The sequence below is a fragment of the Telmatherina bonti genome, assembly GCF_933228915.1.
Source record: "Telmatherina bonti genome assembly, chromosome: 3".
Taxonomy (NCBI): Eukaryota; Metazoa; Chordata; class Actinopteri; order Atheriniformes; family Telmatherinidae; genus Telmatherina; species Telmatherina bonti.
Genome location: NC_136621.1, coordinates 4,697,177 through 4,717,652, shown reverse-complemented (window position 1 = coordinate 4,717,652; position 20,476 = coordinate 4,697,177). Strand labels below are relative to the sequence as shown.

The 20,476-nt window shown below is 50.2% G+C and overlaps 1 protein-coding gene across 1 annotated transcript in view; it reads right to left on the bottom strand.

Moving 5' to 3' along the window:
• Window positions 1–6,062: 6,062 nt before the first annotated feature.
• The window catches only part of ero1b (endoplasmic reticulum oxidoreductase 1 beta), a 28,941-nt gene continuing 14,527 nt past the window's right edge, over window positions 6,063–20,476 (bottom strand). Inside the window, exons 9-16 of the mRNA XM_079265001.1 lie at window positions 13,814–13,825; window positions 13,697–13,723; window positions 13,186–13,278; window positions 12,346–12,592; window positions 12,186–12,255; window positions 9,666–9,752; window positions 7,873–8,006; window positions 6,063–7,042 (exon numbers count right to left, since the gene is read on the bottom strand). Of these exons, the coding sequence (XP_079121127.1) occupies window positions 6,982–7,042; window positions 7,873–8,006; window positions 9,666–9,752; window positions 12,186–12,255; window positions 12,346–12,592; window positions 13,186–13,278; window positions 13,697–13,723; window positions 13,814–13,825 (731 nt within the window). The 3' untranslated portion in view covers window positions 6,063–6,981. The remainder of the gene's footprint in view (window positions 7,043–7,872; window positions 8,007–9,665; window positions 9,753–12,185; window positions 12,256–12,345; window positions 12,593–13,185; window positions 13,279–13,696; window positions 13,724–13,813; window positions 13,826–20,476) is intronic.

Sequence of the window (20,476 nt, the reverse complement as noted above, 5' to 3'; positions counted from 1 at the left end):
GCTGGTTCTGCTGGAGGTCTGCTGGCTCTTTAGACAACTCTCTAAATAGTTATTTATTGAATTGATGTAAATTAAACTTATTTTTGTTTACTTTTATCATGAATCATCAAAATACACTCAGTCTGCTTTATCAGCTCCATCGTTTCAACTTCCTGTTAACGCAAATATGTAGGGAGCCAATCACACGGCAGCATTTAGTCACGCAGACAGGATGAAGACGACTTGCCGAAGTTCAAACTGAGCATCAGGATGGGAAAACAGCGGTTTAAGGGGACTTTGAACATGGCTGTTAGTCTGAGTATCTGCTGGGATCTCCAGGGTTTCCAGAGAAGCTCTGAAGAAGAGAAAACATCCAGCTGCTGCGGTCAGACTGGTTGGAGATGGCAGAAAGACAACTGGAAGTCCAGTCAGCACTGGTTCCATCCTGCAGAACATCACCTGAACACGTCCAGCCTGGAAGCAGATGGTCTCCAGCAGCAGAAGACCACAGCAGGTTCCCTCCTGTCAGTAAGAACAGGAAACTGAGGCTACAATTCCCACAGACTCACCAGAACTGGACAATAGAAGATGGAGAAACGTTGCTGGTCTGATGAGTCTCCAGTTCAGCTCCACATTCACATGGTAGGATCAGAATCTGCTGGAAACATCATGACAACATGGATCCATCCTGCCGTCAGGATCAACGCTTCAGGCTGCTGAGGTGATGTCAGAATGTTGGTATCTTTACTGAAGTAGTTATTTTCAGCAGAACTTCTACTCCTCACACTTTCATACAGACATCTGCTTTACTTATTTTTAAAAAGTCCCGTTAGTCCTGTTATATTTCAGCTTGCAACTGAAAAATAGAACAACCCAAATCAAAATAAAATATATCCATAAATAAATAAATAAATCCAGATGAATCACAACATCGGGGCTGCATGGTGGCGCAGTGGTTTGCACTGTGGCCTCACAGCAAGAAGGTCACTGGTTCAATCCTTGGCTGGTTTGGTCAGTGGCCTTTCTGTGTGGAGTTTGCATGTTCTCCCCGTGTATGCGTGGGTTCTCTCCGGGTACTCCGGCTTCCTCCCACCATCCAAAGACATGCATGATAGGTTAATTGGCCACTCTAAATTGCCCCTAGGAGTGAGTGTGAGTGGTTGTTTGTCTCTGTGTGGCCCTGCGATGGACTGGTGAGCTGTCCAGGGTGTGCCCTGCCTGTCGCCCAAAGCTGGCTGGGATAGGCTCCAGCTTCCCCGCGACCCTGAATTGGAATAAGCGGTTCGGAAAATGAATGAATGAATCACAACATCCAGATGAGGTGAACATGACAAACGGGTCGTTCCGACACCCTGCTGCTGTGTGTGGTCCAGCAGAGACACGGCAGGCAGAAGAGACCAGGTGGCTTCCAGCATCCCAGATGTTCCAGCACCAACATCTTGTTATGAAACTGCTCATCATGTGTTCCTGGGTTGTGCATTAATGGTTTTTTTTTCTTTCTTTGCTTACTTTTATTTTCAGATTCTAGTTTTGAAACGATACTTTTACATTTTTACTTGAGTAGAAAAGCCGAGGTGAAGCTGTAAATCTTAGTAAACCGCGGCGGCGTGGTTTAACCCTCAGCCTACCTGGGAGGGAAGTTCAACCCGGTTCTGGGATGGTGGATGGTGGCTGTACACACCACATGAAGCTGGATTTTAAAGACGTCACGTTGCTTCATGAGACAATTGTTCCTGATAGATGAGCTTCATCGCACTGGGAGAAACTTGTCTCTGCAGTCCGGATGAAACATGATGGAAGTTTACAGCTCATCTGTCTGAACATGTAAAAACTAAACATATTGATGGGTGATCATCTGGATTTCCTACAGCAGGAGATGTGTGTGTGTGTTGTTTTCCTCATCTTTTTAAAGACAGTGCCACGTTGTATCAGAACATATTTATTGTTCTACGTCCTGCTGGATGCTGCCATGGTAACGGCCGACATTGTGGCGTATGGCCTAAAATCCTCCATGTGAAAGCACAGAAACCTGATCAGAGGCTGAAGCGGTGAAACTCAGCATCCCTTCCTGTGCTGTGTGAAGTCCAGATGTGCTTGGCTCCTTCAGAGCACACCTGCTGATGTGATGAAGCTTCATCTCTAGATTTCTGACAGCTTTTTCTAAGTTTTATGTACAGCTGATGTATTTCCACGTAGGTGCTTTTGTGACGTGTCGACACAAAATATTAATGCAGAATAAAAAGACGGCGTGCAGAGCGACAGTCTGAGAGTCTTAAAGAAAACACACAGACATGAAGATATTCAAATATTTATTCCTCTTGTCTAATAAATATCCTCAGCAGGTGCAGCTGCTAAATACGCATCTGAAGCGAAACAGAAACATCTCCTACCAACTCCACAGGAAGAGTTTGATCATCTGAAGCCGATTAGTCTGATCAGATGATCTTCTGGATGAGCTGCTGCTGCTGGAGGGTTCAGCACGACTTCCATGGATGGAGGCGGGAAGGTGCGACTGAAAGGACCAACAGTCTAATTTACACATTATTTTTAGGAATGTTCAGATTTATTATGATTAGAAATATATAAGAAAGAGAGAATTGATCTTTTTAAAGACTTCAGAAACTCTCAAAGCTCAATGTTGGAATAATTTTTACTTTTTTTTCTGGTTAAACTTGGAGAGAAATGCAAAGACAGGAGAGGGATCCTTCATCCCTCCGCGGGAAGCCACGAGCTGCAGACGAAGACAAGTTTTCAGGTCCAAAGTCTCGTCTTCTGTACGGCTGAAATCATTTCCGACTGAACATTTAAATCAGAAATAATGTCACACACAAGCACCCCTCTTTGCCCCTCCTGGTGGTCCCATGGCTCCATGAAAACTGGAAAAATTCCAGGATTTCCTGCATCTGCCTGCGACGGAAAACGGCTGAAATATCTTTAGTTTTCTAATAAAACGCCAACATTATTCTGAATTTGATCATTTAGATAATTTTTTCCATCTTTTCAGTCAGGACACCCCCGCCTCCATCCACGCGCCCGACCCATCCGTACAGAGTTTCTCAGGCGTTGGAAACAGACCAAGCCAGACAGGCGAGTTAAACTCCAGCAGCTCGCAGTAATCCAGGATCATCTGCAGGACGTCTGGTGACGCCCCTCTGCGCCGACTGACAGGCTGCAAACATCCTCAAAAGGTTTACAGAAAAACATTAAACTGATTCCTAATCCTTTTAATGAGACCAGAAATAACTAAGAGTCTCTGAGCAGAGCAGCTAAGGCGGTGAAATAATGAATAAAACAGGCGGTAAAACACTTCCTGGTCAAACAAACTAAACTCATTTAAAGGCAACTTAAACGTCTTTGGCCCACATTGACGATGAGCAGGAAAAGCCACTTCAGCTGGATTAAACTCAGATGTGTTGCAGGGAAAAGGTGGAGTTTCTGTTTGCTTTCACCAGATTCTGTCAGATTTATCCTGAAATGCAGACTTGGAGGTGATGGAGCCTCAGTGTCGGGTTGTCGAGTTGCTGCAGAGTCTGAATGTGGCTTTTAACAGCAAAAAACTAAAAATGTTGTCAGTTTACACAGATTCCTCAATTACAACAGAACTCCATCATCACTGCTGAGAAGCGAAGCATCCTACACACACACACACACACACGTTCCTGAAATAAAACACAATCCTATGGAGTTCATTCAGCTTCTCTACTGCTGGCAGCTGCCGGCTGAGGCGCCGCTCGGCTGCAACGCTTGTCTCACGTCGCCTTCGCAGCAACAAACTCTTGAAACAGAGAAAACAAAAAAAAAGACGAAAGTTTTGTTCAGGTCTGAGATCACGGATCAGGTTTTGCATTAGGCGGCAGTTTTAACGCAGCAGAAGCAAAACGAGAATAAAAGCTCGGGGGATTCTGGGAAATCCACAGCAGCAGGAAGGAACGAAGCCAGGCAGTTCCTGCGTTTCCTATGCAGTTTATACGGATTTACTGCGGAGTCACATCGCCTCGGATTCCTATGTTTACATGATTTAAACTCCTTCCTCCGCCTCTCCTTGCTGCACCGCTGCAGACAACCACACATTTCCAAGGGCTCCACCTCCGCCGGGCTTCCAGGAGGAGCAGCCTTCACATCTCAGCAGCGCCGCTGAGACTCGTCGCCTCCGGAGAGACAAGTCGGCATCCAGGCTGTTCGAGGAGAAACACGATGCCTTCCGGCACTTCCCCACGTTCTGCATGACAGAAACGTCCCAAACAGGGAGCGCCGTGTGAAGGCTGTCGGGGAGCTGGACACCTGACTCAGGTCTGGACCGGTCTGGGTCTGACAGGACCTGATGCCAGCGGCTGCACAGAGACAGAAGGAATAGGAGCAGGACTTCCCTAAAGGTTCTGGAGGTTTTAGATGTTTCTCCGGATTAGCAGGTTGGTGCAGAACAGCTGAGGTGTAAAACTGATACGATTCATCCATCCAGATCCTGTCCAGCCTCCGGATCCTGTCCAGACTGCGGATCCTGTCCAGCCTCCGGATCCTGTCCAGACTGCGGATCCTGTCCAGACTGCGGATCCTGTCCAGACTCCGGATCCTGTCCAGACTCCGGATCCTGTCCAGACTGCGGAGCCTGTCCAGACTGCGGATCCTGTCCAGACTGCGGATCCTGTCCAGACTGCGGATCCTGTCCAGACTGCGGATCCTGTCCAGACTGCGGATCCTGTCCAGACTGCGGATCCTGTCCAGACTGCGGATCCTGTCCAGACTGCGGATCCTGTCCAGCCTCCGGATCCTGTCCAGTCTCCGGATCCTGTCCAGTCTCCGGATCCTGTCCAGCCTCCGGATCCTGTCCAGCCTCCGGATCCTGTCCAGCCTCCGGATCCTGTCCAGCCTCCGGATCCTGTCCAGACTCCGGATCCTGTCCAGACTCCGGATCCTGTCCAGTCTTCGGATCCTGTCCAGTCTCCAGAGCCTGTCCAGTCTCCAGAGCCTGTCCAGTCTCCGGATCCTGTCCAGCCTCCGGATCCTGTCCAGACTCCGGATCCTGTCCAGTCTTCGGATCCTGTCCAGTCTCCAGAGCCTGTCCAGTCTCCAGAGCCTGTCCAGCCTCCGGATCCTGTCCAGACTCCGGATCCTGTCCAGACTCCGGATCCTGTCCAGTCTTCGGATCCTGTCCAGTCTCCAGAGCCTGTCCAGTCTCCAGAGCCTGTCCAGTCTCCGGATCCTGTCCAGACTCCAGAGCCTGTCCAGTCTCCGGATCCTGTCCAGTCTTCGGATCCTGTCCAGTCTCCAGAGCCTGTCCAGTCTCCAGAGCCTGTCCAGTCTCCGGATCCTGTCCAGACTGCGGATCCTGTCCAGACTGCGGATCCTGTCCAGACTGCGGATCCTGTCCAGCCTCCGGATCCTGTCCAGTCTCCAGAGCCTGTCCAGTCTCCAGAGCCTGTCCAGTCTCCGGATCCTGTCCAGACTGCGGATCCTGTCCAGACTGCGGATCCTGTCCAGTCTCCAGAGCCTGTCCAGTCTCCAGAGCCTGTCCAGTCTCCAGAGCCTGTCCAGTCTCCGGATCCTGTCCAGACTCCGGAGCCTGTCCAGTCTCCGGATCCTGTCCAGTCTCCGGATCCTGTCCAGTCTCCGGATCCTGTCCAGTCTCCAGAGCCTGTCCAGTCTCCGGATCCTGTCCAGACTGCGGATCCTGTCCAGACTGCGGATCCTGTCCAGACTGCGGATCCTGTCCAGTCTCCAGAGCCTGTCCAGTCTCCAGAGCCTGTCCAGTCTCCGGATCCTGTCCAGACTGCGGATCCTGTCCAGACTGCGGATCCTGTCCAGTCTCCGGAGCCTGTCCAGTCTCCAGAGCCTGTCCAGTCTCCAGAGCCTGTCCAGTCTCCGGATCCTGTCCAGTCTCCGGATCCTGTCCAGACTGCGGATCCTGTCCAGACTGCGGATCCTGTCCAGACTCCAGAGCCTGTCCAGACTCCAGAGCCTGTCCAGACTCCAGAGCCTGTCCAGTCTGCGGATCCTGTCCAGACTGCGGATCCTGTCCAGACTGCGGATCCTGTCCAGACTGCGGATCCTGTCCAGACTGCGGTTCCTGTCCAGTCTCCGGTTCCTGTCCAGTCTCCGGTTCCTGTCCAGTCTCCGGTTCCTGTCCAGTCTCTGGTTCCTGGACACGGCTCCGGATCCGGAGACTGGTCCGAGACACAGTCTCGTACTGATCAGTCAGACAGCTTGATGAAAAACTGTTGTAAATAAAACCAGCCGTTCTGGATGCTGAGCTGTAAAATGATCCCATCATCCACGTCTGCTGTCAGATCAGACGACTGCGGCTGAGACTGCGAGGAACCGTCTGGCGTCAGACTCCAGGAGGTCCTGAGTGGATGTCTCAGACCGGCTGATTAAACTCCGACAGCAGCACGGTGGCCTGAAGACTTGCAACGCAACCGGGGAACCTCTCATCAGCCGCGCCGACGTGTCCGCCGACGTGCCCGCTGGAACAAGTACGGCGGGTTCTTCTGAGACGACTGGACCAGTCTGACCGTGAAGGTAAACATGGGCAGACTGGTCCAAAACCTCCGGCTCTGAGCGACAAGCTTCTGCCACGACAACAGACGGAGAGAAGAGAGGAAAAGAAGGAAAACTAGCAAGTCAAAGCACTGCTATCTGCACCGAGCCGGCCATCAGAACGTCCTGCATCTGATGGGAATAAAAAGGGGGGGGGGGACGACGACGATGACGACACACATGCTTCAGTCTTGGTGCGGGCGTCGATGATTCGGTCTGTCCAATCAGAGCCCAGCAGGGGAAAAGGCCAAAGTTTGGAGCGGCAGAGGAAACAGCGTCCCGGAGTTCTCTGGCAAGGCGGCAGAACATCCTGATCCATCAAAAGGAGGACGTTTCCGGAGGGAGGCAGCAGGCTGAGGGGATCTACGCGGGGGGAGGGTTTAGTCTGCTTGCGGAGCAGGATTCTGTTGGGAACAAACTGGACTGCTGTGGTTCTCTGGGACTGCTGACTGGTCCGGTCTCCGGCTGTTACCTCCGCTCCTTCATCATCAGACGGAAGTTATGCAGCTGATAAATACTGGTGGACAACCTGCAGCAGAGATGGAGACGGACGAGACGTAAAACACCAGAGATGCAGTCAGACGGCAAACATACAAACAAGCTTTCACACCACGCCCCCCCCACAACAGCCTCACAACGCTGCTGGGCAGCAGCGGCTCCAGAAATACACATGATAGACGTCACTGTGTCATCCAACACGTCCAGGTTGCCGAGTTTTAAGGTCAGAAAGTCACGTAATGCATCTTTAAAATGTTTTTTCATGTGCTTGAAGATGTCATTAAACCGAGTCTCAGTCAGACTGAGATCTGGACTTTGACTCGTCGTTCCAACACTTTCCTGCTTCAACCGGCCGTTTGGTTTGGTCTGAATCTCCATCCCAGTCTTCAGAAAACTCTGTTAAACCGCCTCCATCATTCCCTCAGTTCTGACCGGTTTACCAGTCCCTGCTGGTGGGAATCCTCCCGCAGCTGGTCCAGCAGTCTCTGTGCGGCTCCTTTAGGGTGCGCTCTGGTCCGTATGACGGATGTCCTCCATGGTGAGTTCAGGTGGACGGTCCTGACTAACCGGGAAGTTCAGGTGATTCTAGTTTCTTTTATGACCCACAACTTTGTCTGTGACGTGTCGGGAGAGTCCGCTGCTCCTCGCAGGTGGAGCATTTCTTTCATCTGGATGTAGATCAGGGTCTATTTAAAGGTAGAAACCCCAAACATTCCCCCGACTATACCGGTGGAAAACTGAATACTTTAACCAGCCAGTGAAGCTGACGAGCAGGGCTGTTTGTTAAAACTGATCAGTTTCATGTAACTTGTTGCATTTTCTTCACACATCGACGGAACGTGCAGCGGTCGGCCTGCGTACCTGCTGAAGCCGTTGATCAAGGCCACGATCTCCTGCCGGGTCAGCTGGAAGCCTTTAGACGGGCTGTGTTCAGGAAGGTTCTTAATCTCCTTCTCAGAGAAGAGGATCTTCAGGGCCGTGCCCAGACCCTGGGTCTGCACGCGCGCGCACACACACACACACACACACACACACACACACACACACACACACACACACACACACACACACACACACACACACACAGTTTCACTCCGGTTGCTGCAGAATTTTTTGTTAGTTTCCCTTTTTTAGAAATAAATAATTTTGTGCTGAAAACTAAGAAACAAAACAAAAACAGAACGCCGGCGTGAAGTGAGACACCCTGAACCCGTCGGGTCCAAACCCGTCTCAGGTTTGTGGGTCATTATCAGCCTCACGCAGGTGTGTGTGTTGGTCTGCGTGTGTTGTGTTGCCGCTTCAACAAGCAGGAGGCCGATGCCCAGCCCACCGCCTAACCCACCCCCCAGCCCACCGCCTAACCCACCCCCCAGCCCACCGCCTAACCCACCCCCCAGCCCACCGCCTAACCCTAACCCCCCAGCCCACCGCCTAACCCACCCCCCAGCTTACCCCCCAGCCCACCGCCTAACCCACCCCCCAGCCCACCGCCTAACCCTAACCCCCCAGCCCACCGCCTAACCCACCCCCCAGCTTACCCCCCAGCCCACCGCCTAACCCAGCCCCCCAGCCCACCGCCTAACCCTAACCCCCCAGCCCACCGCCTAACCCACCCCCCAGCTTACCCCCCAGCCCACCGCCTAACCCTAACCCCCCAGCCCACCGCCTAACCCACCCCCCAGCTTACCCCCCAGCCCCCCACCCAGCTTACCCCCCAGCCCACCGCCTAACCCACCCCCCAGCCCACCACCCAGCTTACCCCCCAGCCCACCGCCTAACCCACCCCCCCAGCCCACCGCCTAACCCACCCCCCAGCCCACCGCCTAACCCTAACCCCCCAGCCCACCGCCTAACCCACCCCCCAGCTTACCCCCCAGCCCACCGCCTAACCCAGCCCCCCAGCCCACCACCCAGCTTACCCCCCAGCCCACCGCCTAACCCAGCCCCCCAGCCCACCACCCAGCTTACCCCCCAGCCCACCGCCTAACCCAGCCCCCCAGCCCACCACCCAGCTTACCCCCCAGCCCCCCGCCTAACCCAGCCCCCCAGCCCACCACCCAGCTTACCCCCCAGCCCACCGCCTAACCCAGCCCCCCAGCCCACCACCCAGCTTACCCCCCAGCCCACCGCCTAACCCACCCCCCAGCCCACCACCCAGCTTACCCCCCAGCCCACCGCCTAACCCACCCCCCAGCCCACCGCCTAACCCAACCCCCCAGCCCACCGCCTAACCCAACCCCCCAGCCCACGCCGCTCCTACCGGCTCAGTCTGGGTTTATCTGGCAGGTTGTGGTCGTTCCGTGGAAACAAACCTGTCATGAATGATGACGGTGTTTCATAGTTTTTGTCTCCTAACTGTCGCTAAGCTCGCTAGCAGTCGGAGGCCGTTGTTGAACAGAGGCGAGTGTTTCAGCAAGATTAACGTGTTTCATGATAGAATGTAAGGTAAAAAGGTGAGAAGTTAACATGGGTTTATAGAAGTACGGCGATCAGCCCAATAACTTTCCTTAAGCTTGTTAAAATCCATTGTCAGTCTAGTAACTTAGAAATTTACTTATTTTAGTGATAAAATCCAGGTTTAAACACATCAACTTCCATTCATTAAGAGTTCCGCTTTGCTGCTGCAAACTGGCCGTCCAGTCAGAGAAACTCACCTGAAGTTTTCCCCACAGACGACATTTACTGCAGCCGACACAGTCCATGATGCGGGAGATGTTCTTAAAATGGAGGCGGAATTCTTCCTGGGGGGGAGATCAACGGGGTAGGTGTTCATTAAAAAACCAGGACAAAACGGTGAAAATCTGAGAGTAAAACATTTATTTCTGTTTCTGTGTCCAGAAGAAGAATCTATTTACTGAAAATGACTGAACTCTGCAGATTATCTCACTGTGGCGTTTCCATAACAACGGCTAAAACATGGGGGGCGACGCCGCATCCTCCCCTCTGGAAGCTGCGCGATGAGGAGAACATCGCTGCCCTCCTCCAGCTGAGTGGCAGGCGACCTATGTGCACGTGAAATTTCCCCCTCGTTCATGTGCACGTGCACACGGGGGCTTCCGACGCAACACAGGTTAAAAACGTTAAACTTCTGTCGCCGTGACGCGGATCTACAACCTGATTGGTTGTCAGTTTTATGGACTTGAATTTTTCTGGATTGGCCTGAAGGTCCGCCAGCACATGATGATGACGATAACGACGATGACGATAACGACGACGACGACAACGACGGCGATAACGACGACAATAACAACGACGACGACGACGATGACAATAACGACGACGATAACGACGACGATGACGACAAGGACGACGATAATGACGATAACGACGACGATGACTATAAATACGACGATAACGACGACAACGATGACGATAACGACAACGACAAGGACGACGATAATGACGATAATGACGATAACGACGACGATGACGATAAATACGACGATAACGACGACAACGATGACGATAACGACGACGACAAGGACGATGACGATGACAACGATGACGATAACGACGATGACGATAACGACGGCGATGATGATAACGACGACGATGACGATAACGACGATGACGATAACGACGATGACGATAACAACGATGACGATAACGACGACGATGACGATAACGACGACGACGACAAGGACGACGATAATGACGATAACGACGACGATGACGATAACGACAACGATAACGACGATGACGACAACGACGATGACGATAACGACGGCGATGATGATAACGACGACGATGACGATAACGATGACGATAACGACGACGATGACGATAACGACGATGACGATAACGATGACGATAACGACGACGACGACAAGGACGACGATAATGACGATAACGACGATGATGACGACAACGACGATGACGATAACGACGACGATGACGATAACGACAACGATGACGATAACGACGACGACAAGGACGACGATAATGACGATAACGATGACGATAACGACGATGACGACAATGACGATGATGACGATAACGACGACGATGACGATAACGACAATGATGACGACGACAAGGACGACGATAATGACGACGATGATGACGATGATGACGACAACGACGATGATGACGATAACGACGATGATGACGATAACGATGACGACGATGACGACAACGACGATGGTGACGATAACGACGGCGATGATGATAACGACGACGATGACGATAACGATAACGACGACGACGATAACGACGATGATGACGACAACGACGATGACGATAACGACGACGATGACGATAACGACAACGATGACGATAACGACGACGACAAGGACGACGATAATGACGATAACGATGACGATAACGACGATGACGACAATGACGATGATGACGATAACGACGACGATGACGATAACGACAATGATGACGACGACAAGGACGACGATAATGACGACGATGATGACGATGATGACGACAACGACGATGATGACGATAACGACGATGATGACGATAACGATGACGATAACGACGATGACGACAACGACGATGGTGACGATAACGACGACGATGACGACAACGATGACGACGACGACAAGGACGACGATAATGACGACGATAATGACGACGATGATGACGATGATGACGACAACGACGATGATGACGATAACGACGATGATGACGATAACGATGACGATAACGACGACGACGGTGATGTTCTTCAGGATGAACCGGGGTCTCTTTTCTTCTGCAGAGCTAACAGCAACATTTCTGTCAATTGGAGCAAAATCTTCCTGTTTTATGTCTCTGCAGAGAAAATCCCCCCAAATATCAGAACCAATCACATCGGTTGGAGAGCGGCGATGCGAGAAGCCCGATGCCGTGTGTCGGCGTTCACCCGAGTGGTCATGAGGCTGTCGCCCCCAGCCTGTCGAGGCTGATGCTCGTCTCATCGCTCTTCCTCCCATAATGTCCACGTGGGACTCTTTAGCGAATCAGATGCCAGCGCGTGACGCTGAGCTGTAACACGATGCTCCGCGTTGGGAGAAAGTCGCGGTTTGTCAGCCGCAGGAAACTGCTGGACAACGTCGGCTCCAGGAACGAACCTCCTGGACGTCAACATGCCATCAAATGGAGCCAGAAACAGTTCAGTGACTGAGTACCACGCTCATCACACTGAAGCCGTGGACAGTCTGAGGTCAGCGGTAAAAGTTTACCTTCAATGTTTTGGCCTCCATTTTGTCTCCGGCGAACATGGACTTCTCATCAAAGTGCATCGGGAACGCTCTGGAAGAGAAGCAGGCGGGGAGTCGGATCATCACGATGAGAACGAGCAGCTGCTCTGAAGCAAAGAGGTTAAATAAAATCAACTTTTACCTGATCTCGTTGAAGACCTGCAGCAGCAGATCTTTGGTGTCTCCGTCCTCCGGAGCGTTTCCTGTGTACAGGTTGATGAAAGCTCGTTCAAAGTACGGAGCCACCTTGTAGAGGGCCCGCAGCTCTATCAGGTACAGGAAGTAGAGGTTCTTCAGCCGCCGGGTACCCTCCCCTTTAGTCTCTGCTGTATCGAAACGTTGCCGGAACTCCTGGATGTTCGGACCCCACACGGTCCGGCCCCAGCCCTCTGCACAAAACACAGGCAGCACAAAGCATCTGAAAATCCTGATTTGGTTTTAAAAAACCTGCATATGCAGCAAGTCTGGATCTTATCTGGTGTTTCCAGACGTCTTCCGACCTGACGATCTCAGCTGTAGCTGCACGGCTAGCAGCTAGCTTCCTGCTAGCTCTTTTTACTGTTTGCATGTCTGACTTATGTGTTCCTGCATCACTCAACACCTACATTTCTATCATTTAATCATGAAAAATAAACATTTATGAATTGTAATGGAACTGCATTGATTAGTTGATGAGCCTAGACTTCAGATCGACCGCCTCAGGCCGTTGCTGAACACTCAGCAGAACGTCTGCTGTGTTGGTCAGACAGCTGCTTACAAACTGGAGATGATGGAAAACAATCTGTAAATATTTCAGCTGATTTATTGTGACATAAAAACCCCAAAGTTTTCAACTATAATTTGTTAAAGAGCTGTGACTGATCCCTGACAGTTTATTGAGCTCAGAGGAAGTTAAAGAGCAACAAGCGGCTGTAAAGGATAAAACAACAGAACCGGATCTGCAGATGCAACAGGGATGAAATGAAAGCGCTGCTGTTCGTACCGTCCAGTAAATACTCGGCACACAGGTGGATGTTGATGCTGCTGTGGAGGCCTGAGATGAGCCGGTAGAAAACTCTCTTCTCCAAACACAAACCTGGACAGAGACGATCCATTTAAACAAGTTTAAATGTTGATGTTTTCCACAGTTTTAGTCCTGAACACGGTTATGAGACTAACAAGGCCCATTAAACCATCAGAGAACACCCAGCATGCTTTGCTGCAATGTATGACGGAAACTTCTGTTTCAGGTCTTTAAATCTTATTGATGAGAATCACTGAAGACATTTTAAAGTGAAAGTCCACATCTGTTAGTTCCACACATGGCGGTGTGTGCTCGCCATCGTATCTATGTCCACCGACCGTTCTTCCTCATAAGTCCTGCTTAAAACCTTCCTACAAACCCCATTTTTATTCAGCAAAGGGCAGAAACAAGTATCAGATTATCCATCTGTCTGTTTTCTGTTTGTGTCAGAAGACTGGGCAGAAAGGTAGAAACCAGGGGAGGAACTCACCTTCCAGCCAGTTGTAGAAACCTTCTCCTGCAAAGTGACACAGAGATGAAACAAAGCTTCTGACTGGTTCAACACAGCGGAAATATAAATCCAGAGGAGCAGCGTTGTTTTACTCACCATCATCATCTCCTGGATGCAGCCATGCGGAGGAGAGAGAAGGAAAATATCAACTTTGTGTCATTTAAAGCTCAAAGTCTATAAAAACATGGCAGGAAGGAGCGTTTCAGAAAAAATGTAAGATAAAAAAAAGGTTTTTTGTGATCTGAAGTCTCCCATTAATCTGTGCTAAATATACAAACAGCAATGAAACAACAGATGACAACTTTATGTTCAGTATATAACCATGGTAACATCACTCCCACTATCAGCTGATGAAGCGGTTTCTTTTAGTCAGATTTAATACTTCGTTAACGAGTTATGAAATGAAAAATACTTTATTAATCCCAAAAGGGAAATTCAATATTGTAGCAGATTATAACTATAGAAGGTCTCATGGCAGGAATGATCTTATTATCTGATATTATCTTATTATTAGTATTATTATTATCATCATCATATTATCTTATCAGCTGGGAAATGAGGCTGTTCAGCCATCATGTTTACTGAGAGCTCAGTGTGTCACTAATTAACTAAACGTTCAGCAGAAATAACCAGGAGGAAGGAGGGTGTAGACGGTGTAACGTTCTAAATAACCAGGAGGAAGGAGGGTGTAGACGGTGTAACGTTCTAAATAACCAGGAGGAAGGAGGGTGTAGACGGTGTAGCGTTCTAAATAACCAGGAGGAAGGAGGGTGGAGACGGTGTAGCGTTCTAAATAACCAGGAGGAAGGAGGGTGTAGACGGTGTAACGTTCTAAATAACCAGGAGGAAGGAGGGTGTAGACGGTGTAGCGTTCTAAATAACCAGGAGGAAGGAGGGTGTAGACGGTGTAGCGTTCTAAATAACCAGGAGGAAGGAGGGTGTAGACGGTGTAACGTTCTAAATAACCAGGAGGAAGGAGGGTGGAGACGGTGTAGCGTTCTAAATAACCAGGAGGAAGGAGGGTGTAGACGGTGTAGCGTTCTAAATAACCAGGAGGAAGGAGGGTGGAGACGGTGTAGCGTTCTAAATAACCAGGAGGAAGGAGGGTGGAGACGGTGTAACGTTCTAAATAACCAGGAGGAAGGAGGGTGGAGACGGTGTAACGTTCTAAATAACCAGGAGGAAGGAGGGTGTAGACTGTGTAACGTTCTAAATAACCAGGAGGAAGGAGGGTGGAGACGGTGTAACATTCTAAATAACCAGGAGGAAGGAGGGTGGAGACGGTGTAACGTTCTAAATAACCAGGAGGAAGGAGGGTGGAGACGGTGTAACGTTCTAAATAACCAGGAGGAAGGAGGGTGTAGACGGTGTAGCGTTCTAAATAACCAGGAGGAAGGAGGGTGGAGACGGTGTAACATTCTAAATAACCAGGAGGAAGGAGGGTGGAGACGGTGTAACATTCTAAATAACCAGGAGGAAGGAGGGTGTAGACTGTGTAACGTTCTAAATAACCAGGAGGAAGGAGGGTGTAGACGGTGTAACGTTCTAAATAACCAGGAGGAAGGAGGGTGGAGACGGTGTAACGTTCTAAATAACCAGGAGGAAGGAGGGTGTAGACGGTGTAACGTTCTAAATAACCAGGAGGAAGGAGGGTGGAGACGGTGTAACGTTCTAAATAACCAGGAGGAAGGAGGATGGAGACGGTGTAGCGTTCTAAATAACCAGGAGGAAGGAGGATGGAGACGGTGTAGCGTTCTAAATAACCAGGAGGAAGGAGGGTGGAGACGGTGTAGCGTTCTAAATAACCAGGAGGAAGGAGGATGGAGACGGTGTAGCGTTCTAAATAACCAGGAGGAAGGAGGATGGAGACGGTGTAGCGTTCTAAATAACCAGGAGGAAGGAGGGTGGAGACGGTGTAGCGTTCTAAATAACCAGGAGGAAGGAGGGTGGAGACGGTGTAACGTTCTAAATAACCAGGAGGAAGGAGGGTGGAGACGGTGTAACGTTCTAAATAACCAGGAGGAAGGAGGGTGGAGACGGTGTAGCGTTCTAAATAACCAGGAGGAAGGAGGGTGTAGACGGTGTAACGTTCTAAATAACCAGGAGGGTGGAGACGGTGTAGCGTTCTAAATAACCAGGAGGAAGGAGGGTGTAGACGGTGTAGCGTTCTAAATAACCAGGAGGAAGGAGGGTGGAGACGGTGTAACGTTCTAAATAACCAGGAGGAAGGAGGGTGTAGACGGTGTAGCGTTCTAAATAACCAGGAGGAAGGAGGGTGTAGACGGTGTAACGTTCTAAATAACCAGGAGGAAGGAGGGTGGAGACGGTGTAGCGTTCTAAATAACCAGGAGGAAGGAGGGTGTAGACGGTGTAGCGTTCTAAATAACCAGGAGGAAGGAGGGTGGAGACGGTGTAACGTTCTAAATAACCAGGAGGAAGGAGGGTGGAGACGGTGTAACGTTCTAAATAACCAGGAGGAAGGAGGGTGGAGACGGTGTAACGTTCTAAATAACCAGGAGGAAGGAGGGTGTAGACGGTGTAACGTTCTAAATAACCAGGAGGAAGGAGGGTGGAGACGGTGTAACGTTCTAAATAACCAGGAGGAAGGAGGGTGGAGATGGTGTAACGTTCTAAATAACCAGGAGGAAGGAGGGTGGAGACTGTGTAACGTTCTAAATAACCAGGAGGAAGGAGGGTGGAGACGGTGTAACATTCTAAATAACCAGGAGGAAGGAGGGTGGAGACGGTGTAACGTTCTAAATAACCAGGAGGAAGGAGGGTGGAGACGGTGTAACGTTCTAAATAACCAGGAGGAAGGAGGGTGGAGACGGTGTAACGTTCTAAATAACCAGGAGGAAGGAGGGTGGAGACTGTGTAACGTTCTAAATAACCAGGAGGAAGGAGGGTGGAGACGGTGTAACATTCTAAATAACCAGGAGGAAGGAGGGTGGAGACGGTGTAACGTTCTAAATGACCAGGAGGAAGGAGGGTGGAGACGGTGTAACGTTCTAAATAACCAGGAGGAAGGAGGGTGTAGACGGTGTAGCGTTCTAAATAACCAGGAGGAAGGAGGGTGGAGACGGTGTAACATTCTAAATAACCAGGAGGAAGGAGGGTGGAGACGGTGTAGCGTTCTAAATAACCAGGAGGAAGGAGGGTGGAGACGGTGTAACGTTCTAAATAACCAGGAGGAAGGAGGGTGTAGACTGTGTAACGTTCTAAATAACCAGGAGGAAGGAGGGTGGAGACGGTGTAACGTTCTAAATAACCAGGAGGAAGGAGGGTGGAGACGGTGTAACATTCTAAATAACCAGGAGGAAGGAGGGTGTAGACTGTGTAACGTTCTAAATAACCAGGAGGAAGGAGGGTGGAGACGGTGTAACGTTCTAAATAACCAGGAGGAAGGAGGGTGGAGACGGTGTAACATTCTAAATAACCAGGAGGAAGGAGGGTGTAGACTGTGTAACGTTCTAAATAACCAGGAGGAAGGAGGGTGTAGACGGTGTAACGTTCTAAATAACCAGGAGGAAGGAGGGTGGAGACGGTGTAACGTTCTAAATAACCAGGAGGAAGGAGGGTGGAGACGGTGTAATGTTCTAAATAACCAGGAGGAAGGAGGGTGGAGACGGTGTAACGTTCTAAATAACCAGGAGGAAGGAGGGTGGAGACGGTGTAACGTTCTAAATAACCAGGAGGAAGGAGGAGGGTGGAGGCGGTGTAACGTTCTAAATAACCAGGAGGAAGGAGGGTGTAGACGGATAACGTTCTAAATAACCAGGAGGAAGGAGGGTGTAGACGGTGTAACGTTCTAAATAACCAGGAGGAAGGAGGATGGAGACGGTGTAGCGTTCTAAATAACCAGGAGGAAGGACGGTGGAGACGGTGTAGCGTTCTAAATAACCAGGAGGAAGGAGGGTGGAGACGGTGTAACGTTCTAAATAACCAGGAGGAAGGAGGGTGGAGACGGTGTAACGTTCTAAATAACCAGGAGGAAGGAGGGTGGAGACGGTGTAACGTTCTAAATAACCAGGAGGAAGGAGGATGGAGACGGTGTAGCGTTCTAAATAACCAGGAGGAAGGAGGGTGGAGACGGTGTAACGTTCTAAATAACCAGGAGGAAGGAGGGTGGAGACGGTGTAACGTTCTAAATAACCAGGAGGAAGGAGGGTGGAGACGGTGTAACGTTCTAAATAACCAGGAGGAAGGAGGGTGGAGACGGTGTAGCGTTCTAAATAACCAGGAGGAAGGAGGATGGAGACGGTGTAACGTTCTAAATAACCAGGAGGAAGGAGGATGGAGACGGTGTAGCGTTCTAAATAACCAGGAGGAAGGAGGATGGAGACGGTGTAGCGTTCTAAATAACCAGGAGGAAGGAGGGTGGAGACGGTGTAACGTTCTAAAGAACCAGGAGGAAGGAGGGTGGAGACGGTGTAACGTTCTAAATAACCAGGAGGAAGGAGGGTGTAGACGGTGTAACGTTCTAAATAACCAGGAGGAAGGAGGGTGTAGACGGTGTAACGTTCTAAATAACCAGGAGGAAGGAGGGTGGAGACGGTGTAGCGTTCTAAATAACCAGGAGGAAGGAGGGTGTAGACGGTGTAACGTTCTAAATAACCAGGAGGGTGGAGACGGTGTAGCGTTCTAAATAACCAGGAGGAAGGAGGGTGTAGACGGTGTAGCGTTCTAAATAACCAGGAGGAAGGAGGGTGGAGACGGTGTAACGTTCTAAATAACCAGGAGGAAGGAGGGTGTAGACGGTGTAACGTTCTAAATAACCAGGAGGAAGGAGGGTGGAGACGGTGTAGCGTTCTAAATAACCAGGAGGAAGGAGGGTGTAGACGGTGTAGCGTTCTAAATAACCAGGAGGAAGGAGGGTGGAGACGGTGTAACGTTCTAAATAACCAGGAGGAAGGAGGGTGGAGACGGTGTAACGTTCTAAATAACCAGGAGGAAGGAGGGTGGAGACGGTGTAACGTTCTAAATAACCAGGAGGAAGGAGGGTGTAGACGGTGTAACGTTCTAAATAACCAGGAGGAAGGAGGGTGGAGACGGTGTAACGTTCTAAATAACCAGGAGGAAGGAGGGTGGAGACTGTGTAACGTTCTAAATAACCAGGAGGAAGGAGGGTGGAGACGGTGTAACATTCTAAATAACCAGGAGGAAGGAGGGTGGAGACGGTGTAACGTTCTAAATAACCAGGAGGAAGGAGGGTGGAGACGGTGTAACGTTCTAAATAACCAGGAGGAAGGAGGGTGGAGACGGTGTAACGTTCTAAATAACCAGGAGGAAGGAGGGTGGAGACTGTGTAACGTTCTAAATAACCAGGAGGAAGGAGGGTGGAGACGGTGTAACATTCTAAATAACCAGGAGGAAGGAGGGTGGAGACGGTGTAACGTTCTAAATAACCAGGAGGAAGGAGGGTGGAGACGGTGTAACGTTCTAAATAACCAGGAGGAAGGAGGGTGTAGACGGTGTAGCGTTCTAAATAACCAGGAGGAAGGAGGGTGGAGACGGTGTAACATTCTAAATAACCAGGAGGAAGGAGGGTGGAGACGGTGTAGCGTTCTAAATAACCAGGAGGAAGGAGGGTGGAGACGGTGTAACGTTCTAAATAACCAGGAGGAAGGAGGGTGTAGACTGTGTAACGTTCTAAATAACCAGGAGGAAGGAGGGTGGAGACGGTGTAACGTTCTAAATAACCAGGAGGAAGGAGGGTGGAGACGGTGTAACATTCTAAATAACCAGGAGGAAGGAGGGTGTAGACTGTGTAACGTTCTAAATAACCAGGAGGAAGGAGGGTGTAGACGGTGTAACGTTCTAAATAACCAGGAGGAAGGAGGGTGGAGACGGTGTAATGTTCTAAATAACCAGGAGGAAGGAGGGTGGAGACGGTGTAATGTTCTAAATAACCAGGAGGAAGGAGGGTGGAGACGGTGTAACGTTCTAAATAACCAGGAGGAAGGAGGGTGGAGACGGTGTAACGTTCTAAATAACCAGGAGGAAGGAGGGTGTAGACGGATAACGTTCTAAATAACCAGGAGGAAGGAGGGTGTAGACGGTGTAACGTTCTAAATAACCAGGAGGAAGGAGGGTGGAGACGGTGTAACGTTCTAAATAACCAGGAGGAAGGAGGGTGGAGACGGTGTAACGTTCTAAATAACCAGGAAGGAGGAGGGTGGAGACGGTGTAGCGTTCTAAATAACCAGGAGGAAGGAGGGTGGAGACGGTGTAACGTTCTAAATGACCAGGAGGAAGGACGGTGTAGACGGTGTAACGTTCTAAATAACCAGGAGGAAGGAGGGTGGAGACGGTGTAACGTTCTAAATGACCAGGAGGAAGGAGGGTGGAGACGGTGTAACGTTCTAAATAACCAGGAGGAAGGAGGGTGGAGACGGTGTAACGTTCTAAATAACCAGGAGGAAGGAGGGTGGAGACGGTGTAACGTTCTAAATAACCAGGAGGAAGGAGGGTGGAGACGGTGTAACGTTCTAAATAACCAGGAGGAAGGAGGATGGAGACGGTGTAGCATTCTAAATAACCAGGAGGAAGGAGGGTGGAGACGGTGTAACGTTCTAAATAACCAGGAGGAAGGAGGGTGTAGACGGTATAACGTTCTAAATAACCAGGAGGAAGGAGGGTGTAGACGGTATAACGTTCTAAATAACCAGGAGGAAGGAGGGTGGAGACGGTGTAACGTTCTAAATAACCAGGAGGAAGGAGGGTGGAGACGGTGTAACGTTCTAAATAACCAGGAGGAAG